Source organism: Diaporthe batatas, assembly GCF_019321695.1.
Source record: "Diaporthe batatas strain CRI 302-4 chromosome Unknown Contig00006, whole genome shotgun sequence".
NCBI classification, from domain to species: Eukaryota; Fungi; Ascomycota; class Sordariomycetes; order Diaporthales; family Diaporthaceae; genus Diaporthe; species Diaporthe batatas.
Window position 1 is genome coordinate 1,387,871 of NW_025408553.1, and position 19,963 is coordinate 1,407,833.

The 19,963-nt window shown below is 49.2% G+C and overlaps 4 protein-coding genes across 4 annotated transcripts; 2 read left to right on the forward strand and 2 right to left on the reverse strand.

Annotated features, from left to right (window-relative positions):
• Positions 1-680: 680 nt before the first annotated feature.
• Positions 681-5,232, reverse strand: KVR01_005745 (uncharacterized protein). The gene is made up of 2 exons (XM_044791003.1): positions 1,707-5,232; positions 681-1,509 (listed from the first exon to the last, which is right to left on the reverse strand). The coding sequence occupies exons 1-2, from the start codon at positions 4,972-4,974 to the stop codon at positions 1,496-1,498; spliced, it is 3,282 nt and encodes a 1,093-aa protein (XP_044644548.1). The 5' UTR covers positions 4,975-5,232; the 3' UTR covers positions 681-1,495.
• Positions 5,233-6,717: 1,485 nt separating this feature from the next.
• On the forward strand, positions 6,718-11,783 carry KVR01_006325 (uncharacterized protein; the record flags this gene model as incomplete). Its single annotated transcript, XM_044781339.1, has 4 exons — positions 6,718-6,880; positions 6,938-6,985; positions 7,058-10,421; positions 11,750-11,783. The coding sequence occupies 4 exons, from the start codon at positions 6,718-6,720 to the stop codon at positions 11,781-11,783; spliced, it is 3,609 nt and encodes a 1,202-aa protein (XP_044645128.1).
• Positions 11,784-12,380: 597 nt separating this feature from the next.
• Positions 12,381-13,892, reverse strand: KVR01_005959 (uncharacterized protein). The gene has a single exon (XM_044794729.1). The coding sequence runs from the start codon at positions 13,790-13,792 to the stop codon at positions 12,419-12,421; it is 1,374 nt and encodes a 457-aa protein (XP_044644762.1). The 5' UTR covers positions 13,793-13,892; the 3' UTR covers positions 12,381-12,418.
• A 443-nt stretch (positions 13,893-14,335) lies between these two features.
• Positions 14,336-17,384, forward strand: KVR01_005753 (uncharacterized protein). Its single transcript, XM_044785348.1, has 6 exons — positions 14,336-14,684; positions 14,735-14,909; positions 15,094-15,800; positions 15,858-16,239; positions 16,304-16,827; positions 16,947-17,384. The coding sequence occupies exons 3-6, from the start codon at positions 15,187-15,189 to the stop codon at positions 16,969-16,971; spliced, it is 1,545 nt and encodes a 514-aa protein (XP_044644556.1). The 5' UTR covers positions 14,336-14,684; positions 14,735-14,909; positions 15,094-15,186; the 3' UTR covers positions 16,972-17,384.
• Positions 17,385-19,963: the final 2,579 nt, after the last annotated feature.

Here is a 19,963-nt window from a genome sequence, read left to right on the forward strand (position 1 = left end):
ACCGGCTGGCCATCAATGCTGTACTACATAGTAGGGGCTGCCGACCGTCGGTGTCCCGATCGGACTGTCCTCAGGCGAACAGGTGGAGTAGAGTAGCAATGCTGGGATATCCAAGACATGACAGTCCTTGACTGCAAAACAGTTGTTTATTGCCACCTGGGCATGCATTGCAAGTTCTTGTTACATTCCTCTCTATCTCATTGAAGTCCACCGAAGGCCAACATTATCATCCGGTGCATTTATTAATATCCCGCAAAAGGAGTTTTGTAGAGTTGTGGGCGAATTGCAAGTGACGGCAGCAGAAGGGAACGATGGAGAGAAGAAGACTAGAAATTAAATTATTGAAACGTGTGGGACTATTCCTTCGGCAAGTGGAACCCTTGCGCTCCCATCGTCGAAATATATCCAGATGATGAGTGTGAATAATTCAAAGAGCATCAAGCCATAGGCAAGATACTCCCAATTCTCGTGTCATCTGAATAGTTAGGCACCATAAGGAACGCTCCAATGTTATACGATGTAAGTATTTGACGGTAGATAATGAAGGGAAAGGTTGACCACTAAATGCGTAGTGTCTTCGGGAGGACTTCCATGTGCCACTGATTTTCCAAGGTCCTCTACAGCATTGTTGAGATACATGGGCTAGACTCTCTACCTGGGTAATGATCAGTTCGAGATCGTTGTTTACAAAACGGAACCATGTTCATCTATCTACTGTAGGGGGTATGAAAAATTGTGTATGCGAGCGCTTTCAGTCAATCTCCTTCCCTGGATTCAAATGCTTCATTCAGTCAAAGTCCACATGTGCTCGCTCGCTCGCTCGCTCGCTGTCTGTTGTATGCTATTTACATTATTGAATCCCGCAGAATCAGAACCCAAACCCGAGCAAGAATCAGAGAATAAGTTCAAAACGTAAAAGAAACCGCGCCCCAGCCATGCAATAAAACATTTCCAACACCATCTGCCCATCCTTCAAAGCCTACCCTTCGAGCCTCGGAACAGCTCCTCCTTGTGCGTATGTTATTGTGTGGCAGGACGTTCATCGACCGCCCATTCCGGTATCCATGTTCATATGTTCTCTGGACCCATCCAGGTATCAACATCTGATGCTAAGGTGTACACCTACGCTACCTCGGATACCTCGGATACCTCAGGGACTCCGGTGGCGCCGAGGTCAGGCTGATAGCTTGTCCTCGTAGTCGTCACGACCACGGTCTCCGTTATTGTCTCCGCGATCCTGACTGTTGTAGTCACGCTGATGGTGGCTTCGTCTGTGCTAGGCGACGCCACAGACGAGACTTGTGGCGAGACTGCCTCCGCCGGGCTGTACGAATCGACAGGCATGTCTTCTTGTTGTTCCTCCTCATGCTTCTCGATGCTTTCCCCCGCGGAGATCACGTCTGGCTCCAGGACAAGAGCCTCCTGCTCCAGACCGCAAGTGGGGTTGAACGCGGTCGCGATGATATGATCGACATCGGTATCTATCTCAGCCTCCTCACTGTTGATGGCCTTGAGAATGTCCTCGTTAGATTGAGATCCCGGCTCGATGTCGCGCTCGGCAGTCGGCGGAGAAGGGGAAGCAGCAACAAATTCAATTTCAGGCGCGGGGGGAGACGAAGAGGCGGAATTGCCAGGTCCGTCGCCCGTAGCGGAAGACAGGGGGTTCAAAACAGTACTGGGGTCGGCGCTGCTGGGTGTGGACTCACGGGCGTGCTCGTGCGCTACGATTGTTTGGTGGTGGGGCTGGGCCAGGGATTCCGTCACCGTGGTGTAGACAGTCTCCACAACAGGCGTCGGCTTCTCCTGGACAGGAGGCTGGACCACCGTGTGGTAGACGGTCTCTGTGCGCTGGGATGGTGGGGGCGCCTGGGAGGACTCGACGATGGTCTTGTAGACAGTCTCGACCAGCGGTGTCGGTGAGGATGATGGGGATTCTGTGACAGTCCTGTAGACCGTCTCCGCGACAGGGGGCGGCGGCGCCATGGTCTCGACACGCTGCACGACAGGTGTGTTCATGATGACCTGGCCCACGGGCTCCCGGGCGTCGAGCTGATGGTGCTGGTAGGAGTGGTGCTGCTGGGGTTTGTAGAGCTCGACACCGTGCTCGTCACGCTTCGCATACTGCCCGGCGAGCATGGCAATCAGGACCACCAGGACAGCGATTGCGACGTTCTTGGGGTCTTGCAGGAGAATCCTGATCGACTCGCCGACCAGCTCGGCCAGCGAGGCAGAGTCCAGCGACCGACGGCGATCCTCCCGCCTCTGGTAAGCCTGCTCAGACGGCGATGCTGGTGTTTGTGGGGCAACATAAGCATTCGGCTGCCGGGCATCAGCGTGTGCTTGAGCTGGCGGCATATCAGGCTCGCGTGGGGCGGGAATGGTTGCCAGCTGCCGCGAGTTCTGCTCCTCTTCTTGTTGTCGGCCCGAGCCTACGTGGATGTGGATCGCCGGTGAGGAGTTGGTGGCCGTGATCTCGGACGAAGAGCGACCGTGGCTGCCATAGATCTCACGGAGTCGGTCAGAATCACGCCGACGACCGTCGACATCAGTGGAGCTGGCGGTGTCGAGAGTTGGTGAGGCGAGGTCGTCCTCCACAAATGAGGTTCGAGAAATAGAGCGTGCTGACGAGAGCTGCTTCTGCTCCTCTTCCTCCCTCTGCCGCCGAAGCTCTTCTTCTTCCAGGCGCTGGCGTCGTTCTGTTTCGAACTGTTGACGTGCTTCTTCCAGCTGCTGGCGCTGCTCATCAAGCAGGCGATGCTCCTCTTCGAGCTCCTGGCGACGAGCCTCCTCGAGATGCTGCCGCTGTTCTTGCTCGATCATCTTCCTCTGCTCGTCAAGTTCTTGGCGTTGGAGCTCGAATTCCCGTCGTTGAGCATCCAAAAGCTGACGCTCCTCCTCAAACTGTTGGCGGCGCTCTTCCTCAAGGCGTTCACGCTGCTCTTTCTCGGCCTGTCGACGTTCTTCTTCGAGCTTCCTCTGTGATTCCTCTAGAGACCGGCGTCGCTCCTCTTCAAATTGCTGGCGCTGAGCTTCGAGCTGTGCACGCTCCTCCTCGAGTTGTTGACGGCTCTCAACCTCCATCCGCAGACGCTCTTCTTCCTCAAGATGCAACCGCTCTTGTTCTTCGGCCTGCTGGTCCAGGCGTTGCTGGTGCTCCTGGTCGAAAGTAGCGCCAAGCTTGGCCAGCTCACCTTGGATTTGGGAACCAGTGATGGGCTCCACTTCAATGTCCACGCGCTCCATCTCTTTCCAGCAGGCCTCCCAGGCCCCGGGACTCATAAGCCCGTTGCTAGCGTAGACCTTGATGCGAAACACCCTCTCTGACCCGAGCTCTTCGTACTTGATGTCTCCTTTGCAGGTCTTGCACCAGTGTCTCTTCTCCTTTCTGCTGCTGGCCTCAGAGTCTTCGGCATCGCTAGTATCCTCTGAGTCGTCCTCGATGTCGGAACTAGGGGTCATCTCGTTCGAAGGTCCCAGGTAGTGTCCGCACTCCAGGATACGGGCCCGGCGTCGCAAAGGAAGCTCGAGGGCCTCCAAGAGACGCTCCTCGAGAATCTCGTAGTCATTTTGAGGGTGGGGAAGGAGGATTCCTCGTTCCATCTCGGTGTCTCCAAGGCGGTCCTGCAGCTGACGCCAGGCCACGCGGAGGTTCTTAATTCCTTCGCTGGAGAACAGGGCTGGGGGGATTTTCTTGCCCTCAAAATAGTTCACCACCTCGCCATATGCCCAGCGGAGAGGGAGCAGTGTGACATGCAGCAGAACCAGCGGGGCTGGCTCAGGGCGTTTGAAGCGCGTGGGCGTTGACCGCCCCTTAGGCGGAAATTGACCCGACACTGTTGGGCTCCCGAGCCTCGAGATTGTGGGCAGGCCATATTGCTTCTTGGCGCGGGCAGGCGACGAGTAGGCTGATGGAGTAGGGGATGACATCTGCATAGCGCGGACGGAGGATGGGCTTCGGAATGCAGGTCTGTTGGTGCGTGAGGTAGGAACAAAATCTTCCTTGTCGTATCGTGATAGCCGAGACTGCTCAGACATGACCGAAGCATCGGAAGTGGACACTCCAGAAGCCACACGAGATCGCACATACGGGGACTGGTCGCCCTTCTCAGTCATGGCCTCGACGGAATCGTTGTCGTAGTGCTCATCTGACGAGTGGATGGAGGTGCGAGGGCTGCGGTCACTAAACACGTCGTCCTCTGTGCTGTTGCGCGAGCTGTTCTCGGCGCAATCGCCCTCCGAGGAGTGAATGGACCGCGAGGCGGATGACTGGGGTCTGCTCGGAGCGTCCTGGTCGAAATCAGGGTGAATGGTATCGTCCTGATCTTCGGTGTCATTTGTGGAGCTCATGGCGGACTCGTCGGCACTGTCTGGATCTTCATGTGCAGACTCTTCCCCATTCTGTTCCCTCATCGAGACGACGGCTCGTGCAGCAGCTTGGATCAATGCCTCTGTCCTCACGGAGTGGCGCCTGTCCAAGTCACAGGAGTTGGACCCCCTCCTTGAAGAGAGTTCTGTCCCATCTTGATTCTCGGTGGCTTCGCTCGGGTCTTGGAGTGTCGAAGCTGCATGGCTTTGATCTGACTCGGACTCGAGAACAGAGTCTCCTGTAGGTAATGAGGGCTCATCCTTCTCTTCCTCTGTGTGCTCTGCTTCCGAGTGGTGTTCTTGTGTGGGTTCGTCTTGGATCGACGGCTCTTGATGTGAGTCGAACTCGGGCTCTCCACTGAGGCTTATGTGGGAGTCCTCGTCGTGTGGGTCCTCAGCACTTGGCTGCGGCTCGTCTTGGTCGAGTGCCTCGTCCTTGGTATGATCTGATTCAGCTGTGCCGCTGGCTGGGGCTGTTGGGGCTCCCACAGCGTCGGGTGCGGCTGAGGCATGTGCATCCTCCTCGACTGGAATGTTTTGGGTCTCGGGTTGATCGGCCGGCTTCTCCACCGAGTCGGCGGGTGGGCTGGCGTGGTTCTCTTCTTCCATGTTGGGACTCGGACAGTCTTGATCGACGTGAGTGTTGAAGTCAAGGTCGAGAGGGTCGATAGGTTGGGTGGGAAAAGGAGAAGAAGGTCTCAGCCTAATAACGAAGCATCAAAATAAGTAAATACGCACGACTTGAAATGCAGCGGCTGGAGCATGGAGACGAGACTTTTGCACAGCATCTAAGCGAATCAGGCCGGCAAGGGAAGGCTGGTCTCTCCCCCAAAGAGCCAGGGCCGTTGCTGCATGCGTGGACAGCTATCAGTGGCCCGGTGGCTGTCACCGTTGGGCAACCGCGTCTCCTCGTGTTGACATGGGCCGTGGCGGCCCTGCGTTGCCTGGAGACCGCCTGGGCGGGTGGCTGGGGATTGCCTGTTTTGGAAGCAGACATGGGTTAGCTCCCCACCGACGCGGGCGGGCCCGCGGGGACCACCCTGGCTCCGTCCAATTGGAGGGTCCACACTGCAACGTCATATGCACGGCCTTTTGCTGCCAGACCACCCGTTGATTTTCAGGCCCAAAAAACAACAAACGAAATCAAAGACAACTTGCCATTGACGGATTGGCTACAACTCAAGAAGGAGGCATTTGATAAAATACTTGTAGGATTATGCGCAGATAGGTAGAGCCTCGTTAGCGTCTATGGTTGAGGGATTACTTTGATGTTCGCCCTCATTGACAGAGGCGCTTCATCCTGTCGGTAACAAATGGAGATTTGAACAGAAAGAAAAGGAATAAAAGTCATCTCTTCGTTTCTAGGATCCGTAACTCTAGCTGGTGGCCATTGTATATCAATCAATATCTTAAGTGCCCAAGTAGCGGACACCTGGCCATCAAGAGAGATAGACACATTCTCATTTGGTATTACCTAGGTACCGCATGGTTTCAATGTTGCCAGCCCTGGAGCTCGATGAATCGGCTCGGTGATTTCTCTCGCCTTAAGCGTGGAAGCCTTGATGAGCACCTATGTCAAGCAGCGATGCAAAGTATATGCAATTACAGGCCATGAGTCTGCTGTCAGCACAGATCCCTCCTTCAATTCCTTACCCACTGGTAATTGTAGGGAGGATTCTCCCTTCCTGAACACCTACACATAATATATATTAAAGTCTTAGTTCGTAACAAGGTACTAGGCAGCTCTGTGCAGAATCATACAAAGGATGTAAAGCAGTTCCTAGAAACAACCCCCCCCCCCAACTAGAGAACTTGTCCAGGACTTCTAAGTTAATTACTGTTGTGCTTTCAGAAAGCAAAAAAAAAAAAAGACAATAGTCACGGAAGGGTCCAAAGGGATTGATGTACCTGTCAAAACATTCAGTGGCCAAGATCAGTACATAGTTATGTAGAGCCTCTGCAGAATAAGACGGAGAAGAGAGCAACTGTCCAGGCAGCAAATGGAGAGCTGCCTGTGTCTCCGTCAATCCATCTCACTCACGAGCAAGCACAGCCACACAAAAAGCCAAACGGCCATACCAGAGTTTTCGGAAGCTCTTTTATGACGTGCTTTTCATTCAGAGTCTCTTCCACTATCAGTTGGCGGGACACTGCAGGTGGCACGTGCTATGGCCTGGACATCTGGAGCGCAACAAACAGACTTACCCCGTTTGCATTTCATACACTCGCCCAATTTTCTTCCCAGCATCATCACTAGCATCACCTCCTCATTTTATCTCCCATCAGAAACTGTTCTCGCGTTCTGTCGAGCCTTTCTCGCCACAGTAGCATTGCTACTTTGTCGCTAGCAAGATGTTCACCTCGGAGTGCATCAACGTGGTCGACTTCTTCTACCCCATCGGCAACACGCCAGCTGTGTCTCTGACTCAGTCCCTTCCCTTCAAGACTCCTGCCAAGATTCTCCTTCTAGGATGTGGGGACTTACGAAATGTCTTGTTCACTGCTCATCTTGATGGTGAGTTCCAACCAGTGTGGCACTGGGTGCTACATCCGTTGCTGACCAAGATTCCAGACCGCCCACTCGACATCACAAGCTGCGATGTCAAGAAAGCCATAATAGGTATGAAAGCCTCTTTTAGTCATCAAGCCTGTTGCTTGTAGTTTACAAGTTGCTAATCGGCCGCCATTGCAGCACGAAACGTCTTGCTGTTGACTTTGATCATCGACGACGTCGATTCCAAGAATGATGCATCCATCTGGAACATCTACTATCACATGCGCATCGACAAGAAGTCTGATGATCTTCTCAAAGCCCAGTCATCCAAACTGGCCGAACTGGCGACTACTTGGGACACCTGGAGGCAAAGCAAATATGGCTCGCAGCTTAGGTTTTGCGACACTGCTACGCTGGCAGATGTCAGGACCATGTGGCTGTTCTACAGCCGGAGAACCAAGGCCGAGATTTCCGACATCAGAAAGCGTCTGGATGTTGCAGTTGATACTGCCAAAGAGATGAAGCGACAACGGGGAGACAGCACCATCCTTACCGGCTTTCGAGCAGCTGCCCCGGCTCACCTCTCAGCGGCCATGCTCGACATGAATACACTCCACAAGCGTTTCTGGACTCAGGGTACACTTGATTCCCCACACGCTGCAAACACAAAGAAGCTGCTCCCAAATCCAATGTTTGTGGTGGATGAGGGAACCTCCACTCTTCACTATGGATGTGACCCGCTGTTGGGGTTCCATCTCGCAACAGTCTATGCGCCTGTCGAGGCGCAGTCGCCATCGTACAGTCTGCAGGAGCGGCCTGACCAGTTGCAGAAAGCAATTGATACTGCTCGCCTGGAGTTCACGCAGTGGGCAACCTCATTTCGCAGACATTTAGGCTCCATCACCCTCCGATTCTTCGCCGGAGATGCGATCGCCTTTGCCTACACACTGCAGCACGTTCGTGCATCTGGCAGCGCAACTGCTGGTTTCTACCGCGATAGATATCAGTTTGAACCCCTGAGACTGATTGAGAGCGATTACAGTAACATTGGATCCGCACCCCTCTCATTTGACATTGTCGATACGTCAAACTTGTGTGACCATGTTGGCGGACTCAATCTGCTGACAGCGGTGTCACCACTCCTGAACAACAATTTGGCGTCCACCATGTACACGGAAGTCCTCTCAAGCTCGGCAGATAGTCGGAAAGAACTCATGGACAAGATGCTCTGCGGTGATACTCCCACAGTATCCACACTTCTGGGTTTGGTCCCTGCTGAGTACTGGACGAATGCCTCTTGTGTCTCATACGGAGATGAAACCTTCCTTGAAACCTTCGAACGGACTCAGAGACCCAGTCAGCATTCGGGTCAGCCGCAAAAGACACAGATGTTTCTACGGGTTGCTTGGAAGAGGCCCCCTTGTATTGCTTCTTCCGGCGACAATGATGTGACTCTGGTCCCAATCCGATTTGCTGAGGAGGACCTTGCACATATTCTATACCTGATTCATGTGCGCATGTTTGAAAGTGAAAACATGGAAAAGAAACTCGCGGGCCTACTTATGGGTCTGCCACCAACGCCGGACCAACTCAATCCACAGCCGCAATACCATCGCGCTGGTCTGGCAGCTTTTCTCCGTCTGGTCCAGCGCCGTGTCTCTTGCGACTGGATCAAGACAATGGGACTTTTTCATGACCTCGTACTGCAGCGGCCCAATGCTCCGATGGGTATGCATTATTTTCAAGAGATGTGCGCCTATCTTCATGTCCTCGACGTCCATACTGTCGACATGCTCAAGCACCCGAGCTCTGTTCTTCCCACCCGGTTTGGAGCAGATGTTGCTGCCCCTGGAATGCGTGACTTGCGAGGATGGATGAGCATTGATCATGTTGTCTGTGTCACTTTAACAGTGCCTCGAAAGTACCTCAAGGTATTCACCGAGGAAGACCGACTGAGCTTCGGCACCCCAACTGTTCATTGCAAGGTTGCTGGTGGCTCTGGTTGGGAGAACCTTTTCCCTGCATGTCAATTCAGCTTTGGGCAGGTCTCAACCAAGGGAAGAAGACACAGTGATGGATATGAGGTCTGCATTACAGAAGACAAGACCGGATGGAACGGCGAATCGGCGCTCATTGTCACGTTCTACACCACGTCATGGGACATTTTGCGGGACTACTCTTCGACGACCGTGTCTTTCGAGCTCCATTCAACGCCTTTTACGGTGGGCCGCTTTATGAGGCACTATGGACCGTTTCTGAAGATCTATGAGACTGCAATCGACAATATCGAGAACGTGTTCATCACGAAGCACGCACCACATCAGCGAGCCTTTCCGACTGTGCAAGGTTTCACCTTGGACCAACTGATGACTCCCGATGACCCCGAACGGAAAGAAATCCAGACAGTTACAGCCAACGGAGACCCAAAGACTGGATCCCTCGCAAACATGGTAGGCCGCCTCGACATCAAGTCAGAGAAGCTTCGGGCGATCTTGAAAGCCGGCGCTCCCGTCGTTATTGGCAATCCCGCGCCGTGCCACTCAACCGTGTGTTTGGGACAGGAGGAGCCGCTGGACCTGTTCTTTCCGGTCCCTGTTCTTTCAACCAACCAAAAGGTTCGAATCGCCCGCAAATCCTCCTATGTCGAGGTCATTTCTCGGGTGGCAACAGTCTCGAGCAGCACCGACTTCCCCACCTCATTCGCCTATCCCATGTACCTCGTCGGAAGCCAGAAGGCTCCCCTGGCATGGACAATGTCGCACTTGGATTTGGAGAAGCAACCCGTCCTGAGTCTTCCCCAGGGTAGCAAAGCCAATAAACATCATTGGCTGAACAATCACTTCTCCATGCAGTGGTCAAGCTCCGAATGCGCCATGCGAGAGAACGAGAGCCTCCCACGTTCGCCCGGCCAAAAGGCTCGGTTGGACTTCAAGGAGTCCCTGTTTTCAATCCTTGTGCAGTTCTCAGGGCTCCAAGGGACCAGATCAAACACTTTCGGTATCAGCATCCCTCAAGACGGTGGCATCAACATCCTAGTATTCCCCAACAAGCTTCGGATCGACTTGGCAACGCGTACGGTGGTGATGGATTCAGCCATCCTGCCTCTCCACGAAGAGATCATGCCCAAGCTCCCAAGGTTCCTCGGCGCTCTCACACAGCGAGGGGTGGTCCAGGTCATCGTCGACAAGGCAGAGATGAGAATGTGGAAACAAGTGCTGCCGGCATGGGTCGAGCGGTGCCGGACCGACTGGAGCCACAGTGATGAGTGCGAGTACCGCGCCACCGGCAAGATCCCCCTGACCGACCAGCAGGACGACGCGCAGTTCCTGTGCTCCTGCGGCCAGGGCGTGTTCCCCAGCGACTTCACCCTGGACAGCGTTCCGGAGTGGCTGTCGGTGGCCAGGAAGTACTGCACGCGCGCGGCCATATCGCCTGTGTTTTGGGCCCCGTTTGCGGACCAGGTGTATATGCCCCCGATGGACAATTTGGAGATCCCGAAAACCAGCGGTGGTTGCAATGCCTGCGGAGCGGAGCGGAAGAAGGATGGAAAGAAGCTGATGAGGTGTGCGAGGTGCCTGCTGGTTACGTATTGCTCTGTTGAGTGTCAGAAAAAGGATTGGAAAAACCACAAGCCTGATTGTTCTGGTAGCCAGGCTTAGTGTTCTACTAAAAATGGTGCTGCGAGGATCACAGGTAGCCCAAGACAGCATATTGTGAGCAGAAAAGGTGGACAGGAGAGATTTCAGGAGTCTTCATACCTAGGTACCTAAGTAGGGTTGTCGGAGAATAGAGTTGCGCACTGCTTTTGTATTTTCCAGTAACATTGGGTGAGTTTCATTTCAGTGTGTTGAGCCTCAACGGCTTGATCGCCACCACCTGGGCATCTATCTCGTAGTATCCGCACCACTGCCAGCCCACCACTTACCCATCTCCAACGAGAGTTCACACCCTATATGCCGTCTTGCAATACTTAAGTACTGCCAAAAAAACTCTACATTTGTGAAGGTCGTCAATTGATTTGTTTGAACTGTCGCCCAGGTACATGCAAAGCGTCCTTCTAACAACGATGGGCCTGCAGTGGTGAGCGACCACTCCAACGCAGACAAGACGCTGCCGACTGGGTCAGAATCAGCAGTTGCGAATCAAATGAATAGCATGGGCTCATTCACTGATGCTAATGGTTCTCAAAAAACATTGTCCGAGATTTTTGCAGCCCATGTAGGGAAGCCCCTTCTGTGTGTTGGAACTCGCATCTGCCGCCCGTCCCGCACGCGAAATGTAGGTACCCTACCCCCGGCAATCACCGCCCACAGTTTGGGGCACACGTCCCTGACCTTTGCTCCTTTGTCTGGATCCGGCATATTTCAGGTTAGTGTGGCAAAGGTCACCGCTATCGGCAGGATCCATAGACCTCCTTTGTAAACCACTCTTGTGTGGCCTGGCATAAAGCCGCCCGGGCGAGATGTTAATATTTCGGCGTGCACATCCTGCTTTTGAAAGTCTTCTTCTTACCTCTTACTTTCGAATTAGACGACCCTCATCACTTATACAATTGACAACACGGCAAGAAATTAAGGCTAATTTACTTCAAGATGGCTGACTTCATGGATCTCGATATCAACGTGACCAGCCCTAATCCTCCTCCTGACAGAAGCCTACGAGCTCAACTAGAAAGATTGGAAGCACTTCAAAGAACGCTGGACAATCTCAAATCCTGTAACTGTCCCGAGGACTGTCGTGGTACGCAAGCTGCGCGCACGGATTTGAGCGGCCCATCTCCTAGCCTAATGAGTCTTGACTCACCACAGCTCTGAAGACCTAACTACCTAGGTAGGTAGTTCTGATAGTCCTAAGTGAGGGTAGATAATCAACCAACAAAACATACTGAAGGCAACATGAAACGAGGATGAGGCCAACAGGATAAGAATTAAACAGCAGGAGTAGCTCTGAAGTTGACGAGTCACCGACTGGGGCCGTAAAATATTAGCCCTGGAGCGCATGCGATAGTGCTGGCAGACATTAGATGCGGAATATCAGCCTCAAACGGTCCTAGAGTGAAGCACCTTAGACTTCGACCTGCACTGAGCTAGGATTTTGCGATTTCACCATTTTGAAGTAGCTGTTTGTTGTCGCCAAGGTTGAGGACAAAGCGGGCAAGGACCTCAGGAGATGATTTCTGGGTGTGGGTAGTGGCCGAACACGCATGAAAGACGGCACCATACTCAGTGACACACACTATGATCCTGTCTCAGAATACACGGTGGTTTCGTTTCTAATCCCTATGCATATGAGACGTATGTGGCGCCTTCAAACAATGATCACAAAATACAAATACATAAAATATCGGCCCTCGATCTGTAAATTTGATACTGATGGTCGCTCGTGTAATAACCGGGAAGATACATATACCTACCTAGGTAGGTGACCCAGATGTCTTGTCCAACCACTCGTGGCGGGAGCCATCAAGCTCCATGCGCTCATGTGCACATATGCAGTTTGCAGTTGCGACCCCAACGTCCGCTTCTAAGTAGGATGGTATCATTTCTTGCCGACGATACTTTAGTGTTTGTGGTGCTTTTCGGCGACTATCATCAGATTCCTCGGGGATATCTTGTAATCAAATATGGGGACAATTTCCACATTGTGCCCTCCGTTCTCGACGAGGAACCAGTAACGATCAAGAGCAATGATGCTCTCGATAGCTTTGCAGCACAGCACACTCAGCGTCCACAGAATGGAGATCCTGCCCTCCTGGCTCGCATACTGATTTTCATACTTGGTGATGTCCAGCTTCGATATCCTATGTTGTTCGACACCTAGGTATTCCACCACACGTCTTGTGAAGCTCTCAAAGTTGGCTAGGTCGCCCTTACGGATGCCCCAGTTCGGCTTGTCGTGAATTTGAACACCCTTGTCATGAAACATCTTCTCCAACAAAGATCGGTAAAATTGCTTCCTGGAATAAATCGACTTGGGCTTCGTCAAGTCTGTCCTCGCCCAGTTGTTGGGGGCCTGGCAGCCCGCCATCAGTGCTGTCGGCGTCAGTGTCACGTTCCGCTCCCGTAGCCGCTCACTTATAGGAAAGCCATCCGGGCAGGTCTCTGAGCGGATTACGATGTGGTTATAGCAGCATCCAACGGCCGCCAGGTGAGTGATGGAGGAGCATGCGGCGAAGTACTTAATCATGTGCTCGGACAGATTGCCGCAGGCGTGAAGGCCCACGAGCAGGCATTTCTGGCCGCCAGCCCAAGCGTCTATCTCCGAGGCCAATTTCATCGACCCATCAATGTATCGAACAAGGTGTTGAATCCTATCTTCTGTGATGCCAAGAAACGTGGCAAAGGCCTTGGACCCAGCGATCTGAGACTCACTCCCATCGATGGCCAGGATACGAAGGGACGGGAAGAGGTAGGCAAGTGTGTTTGAAAGATAGCCTTGGCCAGAGCCCATATCGATAATGTGAGTGACGCCACTCGCTTGACAGATGGAATGGATATAAGGCGCCGCAACGGACACCTCGTTGAGCTTCTTTGTCTCCATGCGGTCGGCGAGAACTTTAGGAAGGACCAGAACGGGTCCATTGCGCTGGATCCGAGGCAAAGAGACCGACTTGAGCTTTGCTAGCCACGATACAAGGGACTCTGGGCGGCTCAGAGCGCTCTCGTGACTGTCAGCCCTGGGAGACTGGCATGTGTGTTCTCCTTCATCGATGCTGTCGATCATGTCTCGCTGTGCGATTCGAGAGTCTGGGAGTGAGTCCCAGTGATTGGTCCATTCTGCTGGAAGCTTGCCCCAGGCATCTTGAATAAAGGCATCATTGACGTGGACGCCACCTGTGATCTGGTGCACCAGTGAAGTTTGACTGAAATCTATCAGGTCATCGGTCAACTGCTCGAGGCTGTCCGCAGACTGGGGCAGGGCGCGTGCTTGCATCTTCAGCCACGTGCCGAAGACTTGGCGCGAGTGAGACTGGCAGAGGGAATAAGGAAATCGACCATCTTTGGCACGTTCTTGAATGCCCAGGTGACTCGGGTGTTGCCCGCACGTCGACCCTTCTCCTGTGCTAATTTGGTAGAAGATTTTCTTCACGGTGAATTATGAACCCTAACCCTACCCCCAGGTATTTGCAGCAAATCCCCGCCATAGCTATGACATTAAATACTGTCCACAAAATGTTCCCTAGTTTGATAACCCAATAGAGGCATTAATTTGTTATTCATGGACGGTTTTAAACCTCTCAATTCCAGGAGGTTTTTCCTCCTGACCCTGCCGAGTCGTTCCGAACTGCCAGTACCTGTGTACTGTACTCCAAATTCGTGCTTTAATGCTCGTGGCTCCACTGGACCCACTGGATTCGCCTTGTACTGACTGACTGTTCTGCTGAAGTTGCCTGACACTAACATGATTGTAAGGTATCACTACAGAAATAGACCATTGACGACTGAGATGCTGTATAGACTCGGGTGGTCTCTCATTCAGGTTGTCTCGATAAATCTCTCTTCATTAGGAATTATTGTCGGCCGTTCAGCCATGACGTCACTGGTGTCGACTTCTCAATCTATGTGCCATCATGGCTGGACGAAGAAGAGGGAAAACTTTCCACACTTCCAGGTGCACAGGCTTGAGGAACTTACTATGGTGTAGAAAGGCTTCGGCAGCGGGATCCCAAATTAAAAGGCACCCAACTACTTGGGGGCCTAGGTAGTTGTGTCGAGACGTCTCACAACATTCAATCGCGTCCACACTGCATCGAACGCCCAAACCTGTCAAACTGCTGACACTTCCCAAGCCATCTTATCAAAGCCACCCGACGTCACCTCATGCAGTACATCGTCCCATTCCAGCATTTTCCAAGCTTCCGCTGACGGGAACCAGCACTACCGTTTGACCAACAGTCCTTTCTGGGCCAGTCACGTCGGCACGCTGGCATCCGGCTCCTTTGTTTGCGCGACTTGATATCCGGTTTACCGGGATGTACCTGTTGGCAAACCTGGAAGCTCTGCCCGGGCTGGGCTGGCTGGCTGCCCGTAGCGCCAGGAACCTTGTCCGGGTAAGCCTGTTCTAGATTAATTCCAAGGCCGTGGAGGGCACCATCAGGGCCGGATGTCACATATCCAACGATAAGCGCGGTCCTAGCGGGCGGGATTGCTTTTGGAGGGGGGAGACATTTTGGTACAAGTATCGATGGCGGTGAGCCTGTTTTCATAAGCAGCTGCTGATTCTCAACTTCATAGATCAGTCATTGATTTCGCTTACATGCTCGTGATTTTTATTCCATTACCACTGCACACCAAGTACAGCTCAAGGCATCGCTGCAAAACACCAAGATGGGAGGCGAACAGGATCCAACCCCGGAGAATATGACCATGATGCAGGGCTTTGAATGGTATGTCCCCGCTGACCAGAAGCACTGGGTTCGCCTCGAGAAACACATACCTCAGCTCAAGCAATGGGGCATCGACAACATCTGGGTCCCACCAGGGTGCAAGGGCTCGTGCAAAGACGGAAATGGGTATGACATCTATGACCTTTACGACCTGGGCGAGTTCGACCAGAAAGGGACCGTCCCCACCAAATGGGGCTCCAAGGAGGAGCTGGTCAGGATGGCAAACACAGCCAAGGACAACGGCGTCGGTATCTATTGGGATGCAGTCCTGAATCACAAGTTTGCTGCTGATCGCAAAGAGAAGTGCGATGCAAAGGAGGTTGACCAGGAGGATCGCAACAAAGACATCAGCGATACCTATCAAATCGAGGCTTGGGTCGGCTACACGTTTCCTGGGAGACGTGGCAAGTATAGCAAAATGAAGTACCACTGGTATCATTTCAGCGGTGTCGACTTCAACGCCAAGAATGAAAAGAATGCCATCTACAAGATCATGGGCGACAAGGTCAAGGGCTGGGCAGACGATGGAGACGTCGATGGCGAGAAGGGAAACTAGTGAGTAAAGACTGTCCACTCAGGCTATCGAATTGTTTCGGTCTAAATCTCCAACAGCGATTTTCTCATGGGCTCAGATCTTGACTACGATCACCCAGAGGTCCAAGAAGATGTTCTCAACTGGGGGAAGTGGCTGGCCTCTCAGATCCCTCTCAAGGGATTCCGCTTCGACGCCATCAAGCACTACAGCGAAGACTTCCTGCGGAAATTCATCACCAACATGGATGACACATATGGCTCAGGCTGGTTCGTCGTGGGCGAGTTTTGGAAGGACAGCCTCCAAGACATGGAGGGCTACCTCGACCGCATGGGCAGGAAGTTTGCCCTCTTCGACGCTCCGCTAGTTTACAACTTCAGCGAGATCAGCCAGGGCAACGGCGCAGACATGCGCAAGGTCTTCGACGACACCCTTGTGCAAGCTGCGCCGATTTGTGCGGTGGTAAGATCTCTTCATATTCCTCCTGATCTACCTTTACACCGTGCTCACACGCAGTCTCCCACAGACCCTCGTGATGAACCACGACACCCAGCCATACCAAGCCCTCGAGGCCCCAATCGCAGACTGGTTCAAGCCCCTGGCCTACTCGCTCATCCTCCTCCGCGACACGGGGTACCCCTGCGTCTGGTACGGCGACCTGTACGGCGTCGACCCCAAGGGCGAGAAGCAGTCCTTCCCGCCCTCGTGCGGCGGCGCGCTGCCAAAGCTCACCCTCGCCCGCAAGCTCTACGCCTACGGCCGGCAGGCCGAGTACTTCGACTACGCGACGTGCCTGGGCTTCGTCCGCTATGGCACGTGGGACCGCCGCTTCGGGTGTGCTGTCGTGCTATCGAACGCCGGTGCCGGGTCCAAGAGGATGCATGTCGGCGAGATGCACGCCGGCGAGAAATGGACGGACGTGCTTGACTGGAGCGACGCGGAGGTTGAGATTGGGCAAGATGGGTTTGGCGAGTTCGTATGTGGGCAGTGCAGCGTGAGTGTGTTTGTGAACAAGGACGCTGATGGGCGGGAGAAATTTGGTCAGGAGTTGTAAGTGGTGTTTTCGAATCCGTACCACACCCTCTGCCCCGTTATTTTGTTCCTCTGTTGCGTTGCTCTCGCAGCTCACGCACCGATGGGCTGAATATGCACATGCTAACCAGTCACAGTGACAGCAACATCTACGATATTTGAAAAGCCCTAAAGGCTACCATCATTGCTCACTCCCAAGCCTGGGCTAACTAGACTAGACCGCGTAAGAGGACATCCTTATTAATTGACCAAGTCGATTATGCTATGCTATGCGCTCAATGTCGTTATGTAAGTAGCCCGGGTAGAATGAAACCACTATTGTGTTGGCATCAGCAGAAACCGGTGATACCTAGGAGCCGAATGACCTGACACTTGCAACGATTCAGCCATCACGGGCATAGTCGACTTCAGGAGGTCAAGGCCAAGGCCAATGTATTAGCGTGTTGTGTTCGATGTGGCGACCCATATGTCCTCGGGTCTCAGAATGGGTGGCCTTTTAAGTATAGAGACTTATCGCCGGTGGTTGCGGTGCCACAATTCGTTCAACCGCTTCAATTGATCCTCGCTGCTTTCCATCTCAGGGTAGTCATCTGTGTCAATAACACATGGGAACATTAATTCCTGCATTCGAAGGCGTTTTGGCGGCGGTCTCCTCTCCCATATATCTCGGTAGACCTTGCGAACCGGAATCGTATCAACAGGGTCTATTCTGACTGTGTTTGCACGGGATGACATGAGAGGCAGAGGGCCATCGGAAGAGCCCGTTAAATCAGTGCAAGACCCCGGATCTCGGAGAAGGAACTTCACAAGATCGTCCTGCTGTTCGGGCAGCAACTGCCATACGCGCCAAGTGGACCATTTACGGCAAGATTGGAAGTAAGCGTTGGGTTCATCATCTCCGTCCCATGCCTTGGACCGATCGAAGATGGCAACTCCGCCGAGGATTCGATCCTCTGCCTAGTACCCCACCATGTCTGCAACGCCGTTTGGATATTGCTCGTGTGCTGTGAAGTAACGATGGGCAAAGAGTGTCGGCCACGGCTCCACATTCACAAAGAATGCATGTGGCTCGGGCTTCCATGTAACCACACCATCGACATCAAACCCTTGGGTTGTTGTTCGGTCGTGAAGGTTGGCCTTGAGTTGAAACAGATGGACAGCTATTTGATGGATAGCTACTGCTGCGAGTTCCAAGAGTCTCAACCTGAAGGTTTGGGATGCCTCTTTGGCCGACTGGAATGCTTCAAGCAACTATTGTTTAAAAGATTAATCATCCGGATCATTCGAAAGATTGAGGGCTAATTACTCACACTGGAACTCAAATCTAGGCTGTCGATCTGGAAGTCAGCTTTGATGGCGTCCAGTCTATCTTTAATACCGGGACAGAGTGTTACGTGGTCGGAGAGGGGGTGTGAAGCTCGGAGCTTATGTCGACTGCGGTCCCAAGCCACATCTTCGGTTGGAAGTCCGTCAATGATCTGTGTATAGGTAGCGACAGCCAGATCGGTGTCGACCACGTTGCTAATAGCCCTCTGAAGAGAAGAATAAGGATTGCCATCAAGGATATATTGATGGCTGATGACATTCTTAATTGAATAAGGGAGATGATATAGCCCTAAAACTAAGTTGTATAAATAAAGAGTATTGGTGACCTTGGGAGAGATTGTGGAAATGTAGTGGAAATTAAGAGTTAAAAGAGAAGGATTAATCTACTATAAATCAGTAAATTAGTTACTTAAGTACTTATAAGTATTAATAAAAAATAAATTATTAAAAGTTAATATAGCTATCTATTAACTTAATCTACTTTTTTATTTATTATTTAATAATAATATTAATTAAATTTTTATTAATAAAAAATTAATAACTTTATATTATAAATAAAATATACTTATAAATAAATTTCTTAATTTATTTTATATAAATTATAATAAAAAGTTAAATAATTATTCTACTTTATTTTTATTTTTAAAATAAATTTATTAAAAAAGTTTTAATATAATATATAATATATTAAAAATAATATTTAATTAAAATTAAAATATTATAATAAAATATTGATAATAAAATAATAAAATATTATTATAAATAAAATTTATAAAAAAGTTAATTATTAAAATTATAAATTAATTATTAATAAAATTAATTAATAAATTTATTTATTTTATTTATTTTATTAATTTAAATAATTTTTATATTTTTATAATATAAATTTTTAATTTTATTATTTTTTATATTATTTTTAATAATTTTAATTTTAAATTAATAATTTTTATAAATAATTTAAATTTTTTATTATAAATTATAAAATTATTTATTAATTATATATTAAATTTTAATATTATATTAATATATATTAAAAATTTTAAATTTATTAATATTAAATTTTATAAATTATTAAATAATAAATTTTTATAATTTTATTTAATAAATTTATAAATTTAATATATAATAATAATTAAATTAAAAATAATTAATAAATAATTAAAATAAATAAAAATTTAAAAATAATTTAAATAAAAATTAATTTTTTTATTTATATATTAAATTTATAAAATATATTAAAAATATATTAATAAATTATATTATATTAAAATTAAAATATTATATAATTTAAATATAATATAATTATATTAATAATATATTTATATTAAAAATATTAATATTAATTTAAAATAATAATATTATAAAATTAATTTATTTTTTTAATAAAAATAAATAATTAAATTATAAATAAAAATTAAAATTATTTTATTAAAAATTTTAATTTAAATATTATTTTAATATATTATAAAAATATTATAATAAAATTAATAAATTATAATAAATTAATTATTATAAAATTAATAAATTTATATATATATATAAAATTATTATATTTAATTAATAAATTAAATTAATTTAATTAAATATTTTATTATTTATTAAATAAATTTTTAATTATTATTAATATATATTATTTTATTTAATTAGTTTTTATATATAAATTAAATAAATTAATAATTATAATATTTAAATAAAAATAAATAAATATAAATAATTAAAATAAAATAAATTAATATAAAAATTAAAAATATAATTATATTAATTAAATAATAATATTTAATTTTTAAAAATTTAATTATATTTATATAATTAATTTATAATATAAATA